The sequence below is a fragment of the Lipophrys pholis genome, assembly GCF_963383615.2.
Source record: "Lipophrys pholis genome assembly, chromosome: 21".
Classification (NCBI taxonomy): domain Eukaryota; kingdom Metazoa; phylum Chordata; class Actinopteri; order Blenniiformes; family Blenniidae; genus Lipophrys; species Lipophrys pholis.
The window spans coordinates 24710875-24728630 of NC_137649.1; the positions used below are offsets into that span (position 1 = coordinate 24710875).

The window sequence follows — 17756 nt, forward strand, 5'->3', positions numbered from 1 at the left end:
AGAAAATACCAACATCGCAGTTTGCATTGAATTCACAATTTATTGTGTTAAAACCTACAGAACTGAACTGATGACCGATCGCGGTGGAATCAGTTATAAAGTTAGTGCAAAAAGGGGAACGGTTCCAGCAGGTGTTTCACGTCAGCCGGCTTGAACAGTCGTACGATTCCGTGTCGTTTCCGGGCGAAGCTTCACTCCGATAACATGAAGGTGTCGAGGAACCTCCAGGAGAACCTCCAGGAGAATCTCCAGGAGAACGTCCGGCAGACGCGAGCGACGCACGACTCCGACAGCAGGCCCAGAGCCACGGCCGACAGGGACAGACGATGGCTGCTGTTCAGGATCACTGCAACCAGCCATAACATTACAACCACACACACACACACACACACACACACACACACACACACACACACACACACACACACACACACACACACACACACACACACACACACACACACACACACACACACACACACACACACACCTCTGATGGCCTGGGAGTTGGATGTGAGTACGAACACCTCGATGAGCGCGATGCAGAGCGGAGAGAAGTCGTGCTCCCAGATGACTGCTGGGATCAGCAGAACTTTCCCGTAGCAGGAGAGCAGCAGAGCTCGGAGGAGGAGGCGGAGCTGCACAGGGTGCCGGTGCCGCAGGACGCACAGCGCCGGCCACAGGAAGCCCAGCACGCCGCCGCAGAACGCCGCCAGCTCTGCAGGACCAAGATACACACACACACACACACACACACACACACACACACACACACACACACACACACACACACACACACACACACACACACACACACACACACACACACACACACACACACACACACACACACACACCATAAAGAAGCATCAGATTGAACTGAGGAGCAGAACCGGACCGCACCGGACCCTCAGCAGCTGGTTCTGAAACCATGAACCTCACCGAGCGCCGCCGCCCCGAACATGCCATAGAACTCCCACTCCTTGGTGTACCGGATGAAGTCCGCCGGGTCGCTGCTCTGCTCAGAGCCGTGCAGCCGAGACCACCGGAGGTAAGCTTCACACAGCAGGCAGAACACACACAACTTCCAGTGGATCTGACACACACACACACACACACACACACACACACACACACACACACACACACACACACACCCCTTTTCATTGAGGAAGTTCCTAGTTTCAAACCACTTCTATTCCTTCACACACTTTAATGCCACTTACAAACCAATTTCAGTTTTCATTGGTGATGACACTGAGGTGTGTGTTGAACAGGATGATAGTCTCACATTGAGGTGTGTGTTGAACAGGACGATAGTCTCACATTGAGGTGTGTGTTGAACAGGATGAGGTGTGTGTTGAACAGGACGATAGTCTCACATTGAGGTGTGTGTTGAACAGGACGATAGTCTCACATTGAGGTGTGTGTTGAACAGGATGAGGTGTGTGTTGAACAGGACGATAGTCTCACATTGAGGTGTGTGTTGAACAGGATGATAGTCTCACATTGAGGTGTGTGTTGAACAGGATGAGGTGTGTGTTGAACAGGACGATAGTCTCACATTGAGGTGTGTGTTGAACAGGACGATAGTCTCACATTGAGGTGTGTGTTGAACAGGATGAGGTGTGTGTTGAACAGGATGATAGTCTCACATTGAGGTGTGTGTTGAACAGGATGATAGTCTCACATTGAGGTGTGTGTTGAACAGGATGATAGTCTCACATTGAGGTGTGTGTTGAACAGGATGTGTCTGAAAGCTTGAGTCTTGCACAGCAGGGCGTCGATGAGGATGATGACTGGATCATATTCGATGTATTTATCCACCGGCTTGTGGCAGGACTCCTGAAGAAACAAACATTATTAAACTTTACCAGCAGAACTACACCTCCATCTATAAAGCACCAGATTAAACTTTTAAAATGCACTAGAATAGCGGAAATGAAGCTCCAAATAAGGGGAAAGAGGACGTCAACATCCGGTTTGTTTACGTTTTGTGGATCAATATTCAGCTATCACACTTCACATAAAACGATTGGGAAACAATACTCACGCATATTGTAATCTTCAAAATCCCGTTACTGTAATCCCGGTGAAGCTCCGTGGCTTTTTCGTTACATTCAATACACCGAAAGTCGTCTTCTTCCATAATTTCACGAGAATATCAGTTCAAAATCTGCTATCATGCTAAAATGTAAGCGGATATGGAAAGTGACGTAACTTCCGCCCAGAGTCCGTCTTCAAGATAAGAGCAGCATTTTTTTTTTTTTTTTTTTTTTTTTTTTTGATGCACTATTAATCCCCAGAGGGGAAATTCCATCCCGACTGACCCATCAGAGCAGCGCTGAGTGAGGAGCTGGGGGGGGGGGGGGGGGGGGGGGGAGGGTCTTTCTCAGGGACCCCCAGTGCATGTTTTTTGGGAATGTGGTAGGAAACCGGAGAACCCAGAGGAAACCCACGCACACGGGGAGAACATGCAAACTCCACACAGGAGGCTTTTCCACCAGAAAGAACCAGGTTCTAGTTCGTAGCCAGGGCCAGCACCAGTTCTGCCCCGGCCTATCAGGGGCTAAACTGGTGCTAAGCTGGCCCCACATCGTTGCTGGGCCAGAGCGGAGCCAGAGGGGAGCCAGAGCAGGGCCAGAGGGAGGCCAGAGCGGGGCCAGAGCGGAGCCAGAGGGGAGCCAGAGGGGGGCCAGAGCAGGGCCAGAGCAGGGCCAGAGGGGGCCAGAGGAGGGCCAGAGCGGGGCCAGACTCTGACACATCATCAGCTGGGGGCGGAGTTATCTCGACCTACGAGGAGGAAGAGACGCTGAACAAGCTTTCTGAAATCTACAGCGACGACGGAGTGGTTCTAGAGAAAATAATAACTTCTTTCTAATGAAGCCAGACTTCTGGTTCCTCAGGAACTACTAAACAAACTACAAACTACTGGAAATGAAAGTTGGAGTTTTTAGAGCTAAAATGAGCCTTTTAATGGCTTCATGTGAAAGAGAACTTTAATCAGAGTGGTTACCTAGGTTACCATGGAAACGGCTGTAGAGCAGTTCTATCATTCTACACCTCCATTCCTCCATGTTGAAGCTTTTGATTCAGACACGTCCAGAAATAAAGTGAAAGGAGCAGAAAGTCACTGTGGAACGTTGGAATGGTGAAAAATAAGAGCCAGGATCATTCAGGTTATTATTATTATTATTATTATTATTATTATTATTATTATTATTATTATTATTATTATTATTGTTATTTTCCTCTATGGCCACTCCGGGGCTCTGGACTAAAGCAAGATGAAGGTGAATAAACATGAATAGAGGTACAGGGAGGAGGCGGGCCCATGAGAAAACAACAACAGAATGTGTGTGATGATTGAGACGCGAGCGCCGACACTCACTCAGATCAACAAGAGTAAAGAACAAAACGGAGAAGCTAGAGGGTCGACATCAACAACAACACAAAAAGACAAACAAAAAACAAAACCCCAAGACATCATGGTACTTTAGTGAAGTTCACTGTATTTTAATCATATATGTGTTTTAATTAGATGTTCAAATCTTATATTTGCTTTACATTCTTTTAAATGCTCAGATTGTTCCACAATGTGACTCCTTCCACAGAAATTCAACGCTCCTTTAATTTTGTCCTAAACTTTGGTTTCATAAAGATCTTTTCCTTTTCAGTTATACTGACTGACTCTAATCCTAATCCTAATCTGACCTGGAGATTTACAGGTTCGATTTTTTGATGTTTTTTTATACATAATATGCAAAATGCTGTGATCTACAATGTCCCTGAACTTCAGCAGTTTTAACTGAAGGACTATTGGTTTGTAGGAGGTCTGGATTCTTTTCTGTTTATTATTCCTACGGCTCTTTTCTGCGACATGAAGACTGACTGGATGTTTGTCTCACATGTTTTCCCCCAAACAGCAGGTGAGATCAGGACCAATCAGACGGTGAGACAACATGGACAGAGCTTTGTGATCCAATAGATCCTTTTCTTAGTGTAGGACAGCAATTGTGTTTGATATTTTCATGTTTGTATAATTGATGTGATTTCCAGCTCAGATTCTCATCAATCAAAACACCCAAAATGTGTTTTCCCTCAATCTGTTTATTTCAATATTATCTATAATAACGCAATTAATAACTTTCCTTCTGTTGATAAATACCATAAAGTTTGTTTTTCCCAAATTTAGTGACAATTTATTAATGTCAAATCAGTCTTTTATTTTATTAATTTCTTTATTGACTACTTCTAACACCTGTTAAATTTCCCCCAGAATAAAATAAAGTTCTATCGTCTGCAAAGAGAATTCATCTGAGCAGTTCAGAAATACAAATAGTTTTGGCCCAAGGACCGACCCTTGAGGCACACCACGTTTTAAATAAACAATAAAAGACACACACACACACACGCACACACACACACACACACACACACACACACACACACACACACACACACACACACACACACACACACACACACACACACACACACACACACACACTAATCTCACTCAATCGGACATTTATCTCAGAAATACCACTTTCATCCCTAACTTTATTCTCAGAAGAAGATGTGGACATCATTTTTAAGGATTGTAGTTTGTCGGTCCTCACGTCGGTACACTCACTTCCGGGGCGTGGATTTAGAGCCGCGGGTGGTGACGGGAGATGTAGTCCCTCCGGCTGCTCGCGGGGGGGGGGGGCGTGCCCGCCGCACAGCGCCGGACGCCGGGTGAGTTCCGCGGCAGCTTCCGCTCCGTGGCGTCACACATGGAGCCCAACATGGCCCCTGCCAGCCGGGCCGTGGTTGTGGTGCTGGCGGTGCTGCACCTGAGCCGGACCACCGTGTGCACCGAGTACTTCTCCACCCTGACGCTGTTCAACCAGGAGCTCCACAAGCATGGCTGCAGCTCGCTGTCCGACTGGGAGGACTTCGCGGCGGACTGCGGTAAACTCTCCGCTTCTTCTTCTGGATGTTGTTGTTTGTTTTCCGGTTACTTTGCCACGTCTTTCCGGACTCTACTGTCACCGGGTCCCCGGTTAGCCGCGGCGAGCTAACGTGCTAACGCCCCGCGACACCGCGTCCTGGACGAACGAACCAGAGTCCAGTCAAAAAACGTCCAACTTTATTGTTGACTCTCTCAGCCACAAAAGTTCCCATCAGAACTGAGATCAACTCACAATTTTACCTGTTTAAGAGGTTTCAGGTCGATTCTGCATTAAACGAACTCACCTAACGGACTCATAATGAGTGCATGAAGCTAGAAAACGGACAAATCTGCACTAAACTTACATGTTGTGTTTCCATTGGGGAATTAGAATTTTGTTTAATTTAAGTCAATGCAACCGGAAACCACAGGACCTACCATAACCCTTTTGATGTATTTTTGTATTCTGATGCTTGTATTTAAAACAAAATACATTTTCTCCCAGTTGTCTAGTTGTTTCTATCTTGCAGTACCAGTTTTTTACCACTAGATGGTGTGTGAGCTACATTTGTCACCAAAGTCAAGTCTAAAAACATCCATTTTTCATCTTAACTCCCTCAGCCACAAACCGTGGCTCCTAAACTGAAGTTCTAGGTGTTATATGAGGTGTTACGTTGATTCTCCATTAAATTAAGACACCTCAGTAAAACTATATTGACTGTGTGAAGATAGAAAACTGACAAGTCTGTGGTAAAGTACTTCAATCCTTGTGTATTTTGATTTATTCTGCTTGCAGTTTGTGAAGAAAACCCAAATTCTCATCTACATTTTGTTTTTGTCTAATTTAATTCAATATAGCCTTAAATTACTGAACATTTTTGTCGATCTTGAGAGAGCTTTGTGATCTGCTGCTCGTATAACTAACAAAGTCAAAATTTTCCAACGTGCCTAGTTCGTTTATGTGTTGCAGTACCAGTTTTTACCACTAGATGGTGTGTGACCCACGTTTGTCACTGTGAAGCGTATTAATAGCTAATGAACAATTGTATGAATGCCTGGATATAAATTGCAGCTCCTCTTGTCGGTGGCAGCCATGTTTGTTAGTTACCTTTGTTACTAACTGGGAAATGGGATCTTCCTAACTCATATTTACCAGTTCCCAGGTAACTGTAATTAGATTTTTTTAGGGTTTGATTTGTGTTGTTTTTTTTAAATTATTTTAATGTAAACATTAAGTTGAATTTCATCGACTTGGCGGTGAAATGGAACACAGAGTTTTATCAGATGGGGGAGTTGAGAATCAGCAGATAGAGGATGAACAGGAGGGGACCGAGCCCTGAACCCTGAGGACCGAGCCCTGAACCCTGGGGACCGAGCCCTGGGGACCGAGCCCTGAACCCTGGGGAACGCTTCAGAGCAGGGTGGGAGGGGACCGAGCCCTGAACCCTGGGGACCGAGCCCTGAACCCTGGGGACCGAGCCCTGGGGACCGAGCCCTGAACCCTGGGGACCGAGCCCTGAACCCTGGGGACCAAGCCCTGGGGACCGAGCCCTGAACCCTGGGGACCGAGCCCTGAACCCTGGGGAACGCTTCAGAGCAGGGTGGGAGGGGACCGAGCCCTGAACCCTGGGGACCGAGCCCTGAACCCTGGGGACCGAGCCCTGGGGACCGCCCCGGAGCAGGGTGGGAGGATGAATGTGGATTGAGAGCTGAACTCTGTGAATGCGTGTCTGCAGAGTCGTCCATTTTGCAGCTGGAGGACCCGGATTGCGAGGAGGGAAGCAACCCGCCCTGCGAGTCCGTCTTCTCGCTCAACGCAGAAAAGATCCTGGTGAGTCCTGCAGCACCAGATCCACAACCAGAGTTCTAGTCCAGGAGGAACCACTTGAGCCAAAACCCCCGAACCTCCTTCTGCAGTTTGGAACCAAACAGAACTGTCAATCCGTCCTCAGTTTTAGATTAAAATCCTACCAGCGTGCAGTGGAGGATGGAGGATGGAGGGTGCAGTGGAGGATGGAGGGTGCAGTGGAGGATGCAGTGGAGGATGGAGGGTGCAGTGGAGGGTGGAGAATGCAGTGGAAGGTGGAGGATGGAGGGTGCAGTGGAGGGTGGAGGGTGCAGTGGAGGGTGGAGGATGGAGGGTGCAGTGGAGGGTGGAGGATGCGGTGGAGGTGTGACCAACGACAGGAAGCAAACATTCCATGGAGTGAAAGAGATTTCATTCAGACTGAAAACCTCCAGAAACTTTCAGTGACTCATCAGTTTCCTCTTTCAGACTCACAGGAGGGTTCTGACACTGGAGGGTTCTGACACTGGAGGGTTCTGACACTGGAAGCTGTTGTTTCTCTCGTCCCTCACAGAACCAGGCCAAGTTGTTTATCCAGCAGAAGAAGATCCCCTTCCCTGTGGACAATCTGAACACCAACGAAGAACTCGGTCAGTTTGCAGCTTCTTTCATGTCTGGAAGTGAAATTCACTCGTTTCTCACTAGTTTTTTCTTCTGTTCTGTTCCTGCAGCTATCGGCTACGTTCTGATAGGAAACGGTCTGTATGACGAAGCCATCAAACATTTCTCTCTCCTGCTGCAGGTCAGAACCGCAGAACCGCCTCTTTTACTTTATTTTATTTTAAAGCAAAGCAGCAAACATTCACTGCTCCTCCGTCGTGTCGGTCCCGTTTCCACGTGGAAACACAAAACTGTGTGTGTGTGGGGGGGGGGGACTCTGTCACTCTGTCACTCTGTCACTCTGTCACTCTGTCACTCTGTCACTCTGTCACTCTGTATCTGAGGAAATGAGAAAACGCGTCTTACTGAAATCATGCCGACTCATATCTGTCAAAATGAGGGAAAAGCCGCTTTGTGAAGCGCCGCTCCTGCGCCGCTCCTGCGCCGCTCCTGCGCCGCTCCTGCGCCGGCGGAACTCGTTCTCATTTAAACATCGTGGCCTCCGGCTGAGGAACGTTCCACATCACAGCAACTCAAGTTCCTCATTGGAGATGTGGAACCTGGAGAAAGTGTACCTTTCCTCTTAGACACTCGTGAATCAATGGACATCCGTACATGGAGCCGTTTAAACCTCAGAGTACACAAAGTATTTCTTTGTGTACTGTGAGGAGGCTGACTGTGTTTGGGTGCAGGGCGACCCAGAACTGGTCGGCGCCATTTACGGGAGAGGGATCGCTTATGGGAAGAAGAGCCTCCAGGTGAGCCACGCCTCTGGACACTTTCTTTAAAATCCATTCTCCTGCTGCTTTTCTCCTGTTCCATGAAGTTCTTGCTCGGTTCTGAATGTGTTTCTGTGTAAAGTTGATATTGCAGAACCACCGTCACACTTTCATGTTGATGAAATGAACCCGCCTGCCTGTTTTCTCGTCTCCGTGCCAGGATATCAAAAATGCCGACTTGGCATTGTACGAGCTCAACAGAGTCATCACCTTGGAGCCCAACTGGCCGGAGGTGTACGAGCAGAGGGCAGAGGTGGGTGGAGTTGTGACGGAGGTTTCTGTGCTGCTCCTCTCAGTCAGTGAGGATTCTGAGCTGCAGTGGCTCGTGGTGCTTTAAAGGAGCTGTGAGGACCAGAGGACAGCGCTGCTTTCAACCTGAGATCACAAACTAGCAACACAAGCAGAGTCAGAAAGGTTCCAGGCTCAAACTGGGAGTTTCCCACTGGGAAGTGGGAGCTGGAGGAAGTTGAAGGTATGGGACAGTTCCCAGGAATAAGTTTATCTAACATGGCAGCAGCTTTCATGGGAGTTACCACATGAACTCTGCTTTTTCTCAGTGTTTTATCTTTAGGAGCCTTTTTTTGTACGATCTGCTTTATATGTTTGGCTTCATGATGTTTTCATGTATAACTGGTAAGTGGGAAAGGGGAAATCCCTCTGGTTATATTAAACCTGTATCTCTGAACTGAGAAAGTGGGAAGTTTTGGACAGTTTCCAGAAGCAGGTTTGATGTGTGTTTATGTATTTTGATCTTACAGTTCTTTCATAAGTAGCTGGGAAATGGGAAATCTTCCATTTTCCATTGGGGAAGGAAAGAAATCCACCCGATTGCAGTCAAGCTTGGGAATTCCCACTGGGAAGTGGGAGGTTTTGGACAGCTCCCAGAAAGGGCCTGACCTCACATCCACTCATTCATCTGGTCATTGTGTGAGCAGATCCTGTCTCCTCTGGGTCGTATCAGCGAAGCTCTGGGGGATCTGACCAAAGCCATCCAGCTGCAGCCTTCAGCCCGGCTCTACAGACACAGAGGCACGCTGCTCTTCATTTCAGAGGTCAGGCGCTCCAGGTGACCACACCTGACTGTCACTTTGGGTTTGTTTGTGTTCTCTGACGCTGGACTTCGCCCCCCATGCAGGATTACGTGGCGTCTATGGAGGACTTCCAGCAGTCTTTGGAGCTGAAGAGGAATCAGCCCATCGCCATGCTGTACAAAGGCCTCACCTTCTTCCACAGAGGCATGCTGAAGGTCAGTCGCTCGCTGGGACGCCACGTATCCAGTCTGACCAGCGGCCTCGAGAATGTTCAGACTTTCACTGCCAGCACTGGTGGTTTATCTCCATGTTCAGTTTGTGGAGGAAGATTAACAAAATAAAAGTTCTGATGAAGGCTAAAATCTCTGTGGGGGGGTGATAAAACCGAGAGAAACGTTTACTTCAGTAACCTCAATAACTCCTCATATCTAGAGTCATCAGTAGTAGGATGAGATGCAGAGAAGTAATTCATTCAACTAGAGCTACACTCGGTAGAGCACTTTTCTTCACCAATATTGCTCGTATATATTTCACACATTGGTCACCATGGAAACCAACGATTACAAGGTTTTTGATCTCCCACTCCTTCCATCATCTGTCATGGTCGTTTGAATTGCTTCATGGTTTCACTGTTTCTACACACATTTTCCGATTTCCATGTGTTCCAGGCCTCCGTCAGCAGCCCCAGGGCAGCTGTGGCTAACGTAGCTTAGCATCGCTGGTGGGACGGGTGTGAATGAATCATGGTCTCTGGACGCTCTGGGTCAGCGGGAAGAAAGCGCTCTATAAATCTGAGCCATTATTATTATTTATTATTATTATATTGCGCCTAAATAAAAGTTTTGCATCGGATTTCAGCAGAGCTCATAAAAGATAGACCTTTTCCTGCTCTCTAGCGCCCCCCAGCTTTCTACCTAGATGTTGCAGTCCTATTACAGTAAGACATTCTTGAACCGTCGCCTTCAGATGCCTGGGTTGATAAATCTGCACGAAAATCCTCCAACAGCGGCGCTCAGTTCTAAGAAGTCTGTGTTTGGAGGTTGTGTGCTGCGTTATGGGGCAGAGAGGAACAGCTTTGTTTTTCCACCATGGAAAATATTGTTTTCATTTGACCTCTGCTTCCTCCACCATCTCCGCCTGAGAAAACAGTGCTGCTGTTTCCTGCAGGGGTGGTTGGACATTTTAAAAGGTTTGCTGCTGCTGTGCAGAATATGGATGATGAACACTGACAGTCTTCTCACGTCTCCGGTAGCGGCTGGCTTCACCTGCAGACCACAAACCAACTGAACACAGGAGGAACAGTCGGCTGCTTGTCGTCTGCTGATGGAGCAGAGTGATATTTGGAAGGAGATTACAGAAGCTTTGTTTGGTGCTCAACATACCAGCTCAGAATGAAATATCGCAATTATCAGAGCGGCTGCTTTGCAAAACAAGCCCCGCCCCGTCGACACATTTCAAGCTGGTTTTATTGTTTGTTTCAGTCTTTTCAGTTTGTGTTGTCGTTGGAGAAATGTTTTGCGTTTTGAAAACAATGGCATCTTATTTTGAAGTCTTTTGATTTGACGTGGTCTTGGCTGATCGGACCTCCTGCCACAGCGTCTCTCCTCATCTCGTGACCGACATCGTTTCTGCTGGCATCATTTTCAAAAGGTTGCCGTGTCAACACGAATCTTTTCTGAAATGAAAACTTACAAACTATTTGTTTTCCTTTGAAACGTTGTCGTGTAAAACGTGATTTAAAAACCAGTGAGGAGGAAAAGAATCTGAGGGTCATAAACTCTGAGAAGTTTCTGAGGACCTAGAACTGACTGGAGGATTGATCTGCTAAGTAAGATCAAGTCGTGCTTCACGTAAAGGGGGTATTAGATTGAAGTGAGCCTGCAAGGCCAAACCGAAGGCATAGAAAACCCACAGTGAGGCGACCGCATTGATATAATCCTGAAATCTTGAGTCATTTCATATCTCAACGTTTCCTCATCTCTGTGGCGTCACTCTTGTTTTTGTCCTCTTCATCAGGAAGCCATCGAGACATTCAAAGAGGCCTTGAAGCTGAAGCCGGATTTTATAGACGCGTATAAGAGCCTGGGACAGGCCTACAGGTAATCTTTTATATTGACCTGTCTGTGTGGACTCCTTCCTGTTTGCCTCCTTCCTGTGTGGACTCCTTCCTGTGTGGACTCCTTCCTGTGTGGACTCCTTCCTGTGTGGACTCCTTCCTGTGTGGACTCCTTCCTGTGTGGACTCCTTCCTGTTTGACCTGCTTCCTGTTTGATCTGCTTCCTGTTTGACCTCCTTCCTGTTTGACCTGCTTCCTGTTTGATCTGCTTCCTGTTTGACCTCCTTCCTGTTGACCTGCTTCCTGTTTGACCTTCTTCCTGTTTGACCTGCTTCCTGTTTGACCTTCTTCCTGTTTGATCTCCTTCCTGTTTGATCTCCTTCCTGTTTGACCTCCTTCCTGTTTGACCTCCTTCCTGTTTGACCTCCTTCCTGTTTGACCTGCTTCCTGTTTGACCTGCTTCCTGTTTGACCTCCTTCCTGTTTGACCTCCTTCCTGTTTGACCTCCTTCCTGTTTGACCTGCTTCCTGTTTGACCTGCTTCCTGTTTGACCTCCTTCCTGTTTGACCTGCTTCCTGTTTGACGTTCTTCCTGTTTGACGTTCTTCCTGTTTGACCTCCTTCCTGTTTGACCTCCTTCCTGTTTGACCTCCTTCCTGTTTGACCTGCTTCCTGTTTGACCTCCTTCCTGTTTGACCTCCTTCCTGTTTGACGTTCTTCCTGTTTGACCTCCTTCCTGTTTGACCTCCTTCCTGTTTTACCTGCTTCCTGTTTGACGTTCTTCCTGTTTGACCTGCTTCCTGTTTGACCTGCTTCCTGTTTGACCTGCTTCCTGGTTGACGTTCTTCCTGTTTGACCTGCTTCCTGTTTGACCTGCTTCCTGTTTGACCTGCTTCCTGTTTGACGTTCTTCCTGTTTGACGTTCTTCCTGTTTGACGTTCTTCCTGTTTGACCTGCTTCCTGTTTGACCTGCTTCCTGTTTGACGTTCTTCCTGTTTGACGTTCTTCCTGTTTGACGTTCTTCCTGTTTGACCTAGTTCCTGTTTGACGTTCTTCCTGTTTGACCTCCTTCCTGTTTGACCTGCTTCCTGTTTGCCTGCTTCCTGTTTGACCTCCTTCCTGTTTGACCTCCTTCCTGTTTGACCTGCTTCCTGTTTGACCTCCTTCCTGTTTGCCTGCTTCCTGTTTGACCTCCTTCCTGTTTGACCTCCTTCCTGTTTGACCTGCTTCCTGTTTGACCTGCTTCCTGGTTGACGTTCTTCCTGTTTGACCTGCTTCCTGTTTGACCTGCTTCCTGTTTGACCTGCTTCCTGTTTGACGTTCTTCCTGTTTGACGTTCTTCCTGTTTGACGTTCTTCCTGTTTGACCTGCTTCCTGTTTGACCTGCTTCCTGTTTGACGTTCTTCCTGTTTGACGTTCTTCCTGTTTGACGTTCTTCCTGTTTGACGTTCTTCCTGTTTGACCTCCTTCCTGTTTGACCTGCTTCCTGTTTGCCTGCTTCCTGTTTGACCTCCTTCCTGTTTGACCTCCTTCCTGTTTGACCTGCTTCCTGTTTGACCTCCTTCCTGTTTGCCTGCTTCCTGTTTGACCTCCTTCCTGTTTGACCTCCTTCCTGTTTGACCTGCTTCCTGTTTGACCTCCTTCCTGTTTGCCTCCTTCCTGTTTGACCTCCTTCCTGTTTGACCTCCTTCCTGTTTGACCTGCTTCCTGTTGCCTGGTGTGCCTCCAGGGAGCTGGGGGACTTTGAGTCGGCCATGGAGAGCTTCCAGAAGGCTCTGCTGTTGAACCAGAACCACATCCAGTCTCTGCAGCTGCGAGGGATGATGCTGTACCACCACGGCTCGCTGCAGGAGGCTCTGGGCAACTTCAAGGTAAAACCAGCTTCTTCCTGTCCGGACGGCGTTCTGCACTCTACCTTTATACTGAAAACCTTCGCATTCACCTCTTCCTCTGTCTTAACCTGGTTTGTGTTTTTTCCTTTATCTTCATTGTCATTTTTTCTTTGTCCTCTTAATTGGCTTTTCGTCATGGTTTTTTACTTTTTCTTCGTCTTCCTCTGTTTTCCCCCTCCTCTTCCTCCTTCTTGTTCTTGTCCTCCTCCTTCTCTTCCTCCTCCTCCTCCTTGTTTTTGCCCCCCCCCCCCCCCCCCCCCCCCCCCAGAGGTGTCTGCAGCTGGAGCCCTATAACGAGGTGTGCCAGTACATGAAGGGTCTGAGCCACGTGGCCATGGGGCAGTTCTACGAGGGCATCAAAGCTCAGACTAAAGTGATGCTGAACGACCCCCTGCTGGGGCAGAAGGCCAGCTCCGAGTACCTCAAAGTCAAATACCTCAGAGGTCAGCGCTGCTGTCTCACGTCTGCTGGCCTCCAGGAAGACTGGCCACCTCTCTGAATATCTCCCTCTCTCCGCCAGAGTACTCTCGGTACCTGCACTCTCACCTGGATGTCGCGGTGGCCGAGTACAATGTGGACCAGGACCTACCTGGGAACTTCAAGAACCACTGGGCCAAGAACCTTCCTTTCCTGATCGAGGACTACGAGGAGCAGCCGGGCCTGCAGCCTCACATCAAGTCAGTCGCCTCCCTTCGTTTGAAGCAGCAGTGCTCATACACAACCATTCACGTGGAAACATAAAACTTCTGTGACGTTTCGGGCGTCTGTTGACACGGCAACGGTGACACGGTGACACGGCAACGGTGACACGGCAACGGTGACACGGCAACGGTGACACGGCAACGGTGACACGACGCTGAAAACACAACTTGTTGAAAACAAGTCCAGAGGCGGAACTTTTGAAAAAACTGTCTAAATGCAAGTTTAGTTGTTTTCATTGAATTATATTACAGGTTAATCTAAAAGAAAAAGAAAAAACACCTTCAAATATTGTTCAAGAAATGTAAATTGTTTTCAGTAAAAAAGGAAAAATCATTTAAAATATTCAGACATTTTCCTTTTTTTTACTCCTATTAGATAAACTTTAAATTAAATAAAAGATTTAATCAACTAATGAATAATAAATAAAGTTTTGAGTTGATTTAGAATCGGATTATTTACAGGTTCAACTTAAAAAAACAAAAGCTTAAATATAACAGATAAAATATATATCTTTTTGTTATTCTACACTTTTCTAAACTAAAATCATTTTGTTAAACTTAATTACAATTAAAAAGGCGTCTGGTTAAAAAAACAAACAGGAAAAAGACAATAACATACAAAACATTGACTTTTCTTGAAGTAAAGGAAAGTAAATATAATTCCTGTTTGAATTGTTCAAGGTTCATTAAAAACTTTAAAAGTTAGTGGAAGATGTCGGTTATTTCTACATTTCTCTAAACTTGAAGCATTTTTTAACTTGTTTAAATCAATGTCTTTATTTTCAAATGAAAATATCTTTAAAACGGAACAATTCAATGACAGAACCTTCACAACAGAAAAAACATCAAAACTTATAAAATATTTTTTTTCACTTTCAAAAGTGAACTAGCAGATCTGATGAGGCTGAAACGGAACAGGAATCCTGACGTCTCCCCGTGTGTCTCCCCGTGTGTGTGTCTCCCCGTGTGTGTGTCTCCCCGTGTGTCTCCCCGTGTGTCTCCCCGTGTGTCTCCCCGTGTGTGTGTCTCCCCGTGTGTCTCCCCGTGTGTGTATGTCTCTGTGTGTGTGTGTCTCTGTCTCTGTGTGTGTGTGTCTCTGCGTGTGTGTCTCTGTGTGTGTGTGTGTGTGTGTCTGCGTGTGTGTGTCTGCGTGTATGTGTGTGTCTGCGTGTCTCTCGGTGTGTGTGTCTCTGTGTGTGTCTCCGCGTGTGTCTCTGTGTGTGTGTCTGCGTGTCTCTCGGTGTGTGTGTCTCTGTGTGTGTGTCTGCGTGTCTCTCGGTGTGTGTGTCTCTGTGTGTGTGTCTGCGTGTGTGTGTGTCTGCGTGTCTCTCTGTGTGTGTGTGTCTCTGTGTATGTCTCCCCGTGTGTCTGTGTCCGTCCTCAGAGACGTCCTGCCACAGAACTTTGAGAGCTACAGCATCGAGGTGCAGAAGCTGATCTGCAGCGCGACCAGCTGGGGGCGCTCATGCAGTACGACACACCAGGCTTCCTCCCCAACAGGAGGATCCACCGAGGTAGGAGGGGGGAGGGGGGGGGGGGTCCTGACATTCTGCAGGGGGTGTGGAGACTCAGAGTGTGTGTGTGTGTGTGTGTGTGTGTGTGTGTGTGTGTGTGTGTGTGTGTGTGTGTGTGTGTGTGTGTGTGTGTGTGTGTGTGTGTGTGTGTGTGTGTGTGTGTGTGTGTGTGTGTGTGTGTGTGTGTGTGTGTGTGTGTGTGTGTGTGTGTGTGTGTGTGTGTGTGTGTGTGTGTGTGTGTGAGCAGCCATGGGTCTGGCCACCCTGGAGGTGATGCAGGCGATGCAGAGAACCTGGAGCAACTCCAAGGTCCGGGTGAACGGGAAGACGAGGCAGATGCAGTGGAGAGACATGTTCGACATCGCCGTGAAGTGGAGGAGGTGAGGAGGAGGAGGAAGATGAAGGCTTGCAGACCGGAGATCAGAGTTTGAACCGGGTTCCTGAACCGGTTCCTCCTCTCTGTGTGCAGGATCGCGGATCCAGACCAGCCAGTTCTGTGGTTGGACCAGATGCCAGCGAGGAGCCTCAGCCGAGGCTTCAACAACCACATCAACCTCATCAGGTGACGCTTCGCCTCCGTCTGTCTGTCTGTCTGTCTGTCTGTCTGTCTGTCTGTCTGTCTGTCTGTCTGTCCATCCATCCATCCTCCATCAGGCTAACTAGCATTAAGCTAATACAGGCTTGTGGAGTAAAAACACTAAACTTTGGATCATTTATGTCGCCAGTCACTTTTAAATCCTCCCAATGATTGAATTCAGTCTCTCCCCCCCCCCCCCCCCCCAGGGGTCAGATCATCAACATCAGGTACCTGGCGTACTTCGACAACATCCTGGACTTCATCAAAGACAGAATCCTGGTGTATCATGGGTAAATGTTGCCGCCTATCTAGAGCTCTATATTGAGGAGGTGTTTCTATCTAGAGCTCTATATTGAGGAGGTGTTTCTATCTAGAGCTCTATATTGAGGATGTGTTTCTATCTAGAGCTCTATATTGAGGTGTTGTTTCTATCTAGAGCTCTATATTGAGGTGTTGTTTCTATCTAGAGCTCTATATTGAGGAGGTGTTTCTATCTAGAGCTCTATAATGAGGAGGTGTTTCTATCTAGAGCTCTATATTGAGGTGTTGTTTCTATCTAGAGCTCTATATTGAGGAGGTGTTTCTATCTAGAGCTCTATAATGAGGTGTTTCTATCTAGAGCTCTATATTGAGGTGTTGTTTCTATCTAGAGCTCTATAATGAGGAGGTGTTTCTATCTAGAGCTCTATAATGAGGAGGTGTTTCTATCTAGAGCTCTATATTGAGGTGTTGTTTCTATCTAGAGCTCTATATTGAGGAGGTGTTTCTATCTAGAGCTCTATAATGAGGTGTTTCTATCTAGAGCTCTATATTGAGGTGTTGTTTCTATCTAGAGCTCTATATTGAGGTGTTGTTTCTATCTAAGCTCTATATTGAGGTGTTGTTTCTATCTAGAGCTCTATATTGAGGTGTTGCTCTGTGTCTCAGAGCGTTTAATCCCCGAGGCCTGCTGGAGGTCCGCCAGGCGCTGGAGAGCGTCAACAAAGTGGAAGACCTGCTCCCCATAATGAAGGTAACCTGGACTTTATGTACAAATACACACAACCCAACTCTGTTGCTTTAAAAGAAATGGCTGTTTGGGTAGAGCAGTTTGTGGGGAATTATATTGTTTTTTGGTACAACGCTTTTTTACACAATGTTTTTTTACATCATGTTTTTTTACATCATGTTTTTTTACACAATGTTTTTTGGTATAACTTTGGCTTTTGTTGTAATGTTGGTTTTGGGGTGTAACGGTGGTTTTTATGGTGGAGCATGTTTTGTTTTTTTTATGTATTTTATGTATTTCTTTTGGGGTGGAATAATGTTTGATTTACTGGAATAACGTGTTTTTTTTTGATATACTGATAGTTTTTGTGTTTTTAATTTGAAGTTGGGTTTAGTTTTAGATCTTTTTGATACAACATTGGGAGTTTTGTTATGATCTTGTTTTTTTGGGGTATAGCATTTTTGTTGTTAGTTTATTGATATAATAGTTTTTCTTTTTACGTGAAGTTAGGATTTGTTTTGTTACAACATTGTTTTGGTAAAATATTTTTGGTGTAGTTTTAGATTTTCTGTCTGTAGCTTTTTAGTTTGTTCTAATGTTAGTTTATCAGTTTCATGTTAGTTTTTTTAGACGTGATTAGGTTTTGTTATTTTAATAACGTTGGGTTTTTGGGGTATAGCATTGGGTGTTCTGGTATAACGGTGGATGTGTTAGGTATCAGGTTTGTTGGTTTGGTGTCGACGTTCTTTGAACAGTGAAGATCTGCTGTGTTTCTGTGTTTTTGTTTCCTGAAGCAGTTCAACAGTAAAACCAGAGACGGCTTCACCGTCAACTCCA

The 17756-nt window shown here is 46.7% G+C and overlaps 3 protein-coding genes across 4 annotated transcripts in view; 2 read left to right on the forward strand and 1 right to left on the reverse strand.

Moving 5' to 3' along the window:
• arv1 (ARV1 homolog, fatty acid homeostasis modulator) lies at positions 1–2228 on the reverse strand. Of its 2 annotated transcripts, XM_080490646.1 has the most exons (5): positions 2054–2228; positions 1726–1845; positions 943–1096; positions 491–718; positions 1–346 (listed from the first exon to the last, which is right to left on the reverse strand). In XM_080490646.1, the coding sequence occupies exons 1-5, from the start codon at positions 2147–2149 to the stop codon at positions 192–194; spliced, it is 753 nt and encodes a 250-aa protein (XP_080346772.1). In that variant the 5' UTR covers positions 2150–2228; the 3' UTR covers positions 1–191. The 2 variants fall into 2 exon arrangements, with proteins under 2 accessions (XP_080346772.1, XP_080346771.1); XM_080490645.1 differs by having other exon boundaries at positions 75–718.
• Positions 2229–4764: 2536 nt separating this feature from the next.
• Positions 4765–17756, forward strand: part of LOC308126336 (tetratricopeptide repeat protein 13-like) — a 22814-nt gene continuing 9822 nt past the window's right edge. Inside the window, 18 exon segments of the mRNA XM_080490647.1 lie at positions 4765–4956; positions 6673–6767; positions 7297–7372; positions 7454–7524; positions 8075–8140; positions 8322–8414; positions 9097–9213; positions 9297–9407; positions 11209–11291; positions 12977–13118; positions 13408–13582; positions 13660–13816; positions 15225–15283; positions 15286–15354; positions 15602–15734; positions 15824–15916; positions 16138–16221; positions 16859–16943. Of these exon segments, the coding sequence (XP_080346773.1) occupies positions 4779–4956; positions 6673–6767; positions 7297–7372; positions 7454–7524; positions 8075–8140; positions 8322–8414; positions 9097–9213; positions 9297–9407; positions 11209–11291; positions 12977–13118; positions 13408–13582; positions 13660–13816; positions 15225–15283; positions 15286–15354; positions 15602–15734; positions 15824–15916; positions 16138–16221; positions 16859–16943 (1887 nt within the window). The 5' untranslated portion in view covers positions 4765–4778.
• LOC308126551 (tetratricopeptide repeat protein 13-like) overlaps positions 17112–17756 on the forward strand; it is a gene marked incomplete at its 5' end in the record, with an annotated part of 3172 nt that continues 2527 nt past the window's right edge. The window contains one exon of the mRNA XM_080491052.1: positions 17112–17121. Within this exon, the coding sequence (XP_080347178.1) occupies positions 17112–17121 (10 nt within the window). The remainder of the gene's footprint in view (positions 17122–17756) is intronic.

Excerpts from the sequence above, each read along its gene's own strand:
- arv1 (XM_080490645.1), bottom strand. The coding sequence starts at position 2,149 with ATGGAAGAAGACGACTTTCGGTGTATTGAATGTAACGAAAAAGCCACG. Across the intron at positions 1,846-2,053 it reads TTTTGAAGATTACAATATGC|GAGTCCTGCCACAAGCCGGT; the intron begins GTGAGTATTGTT and ends TTGTTTCTTCAG. Across the intron at positions 1,097-1,725 it reads TGTTCAACACACACCTCAAT|ATCCACTGGAAGTTGTGTGT; the intron begins GTGAGACTATCA and ends TGTGTGTGTCAG.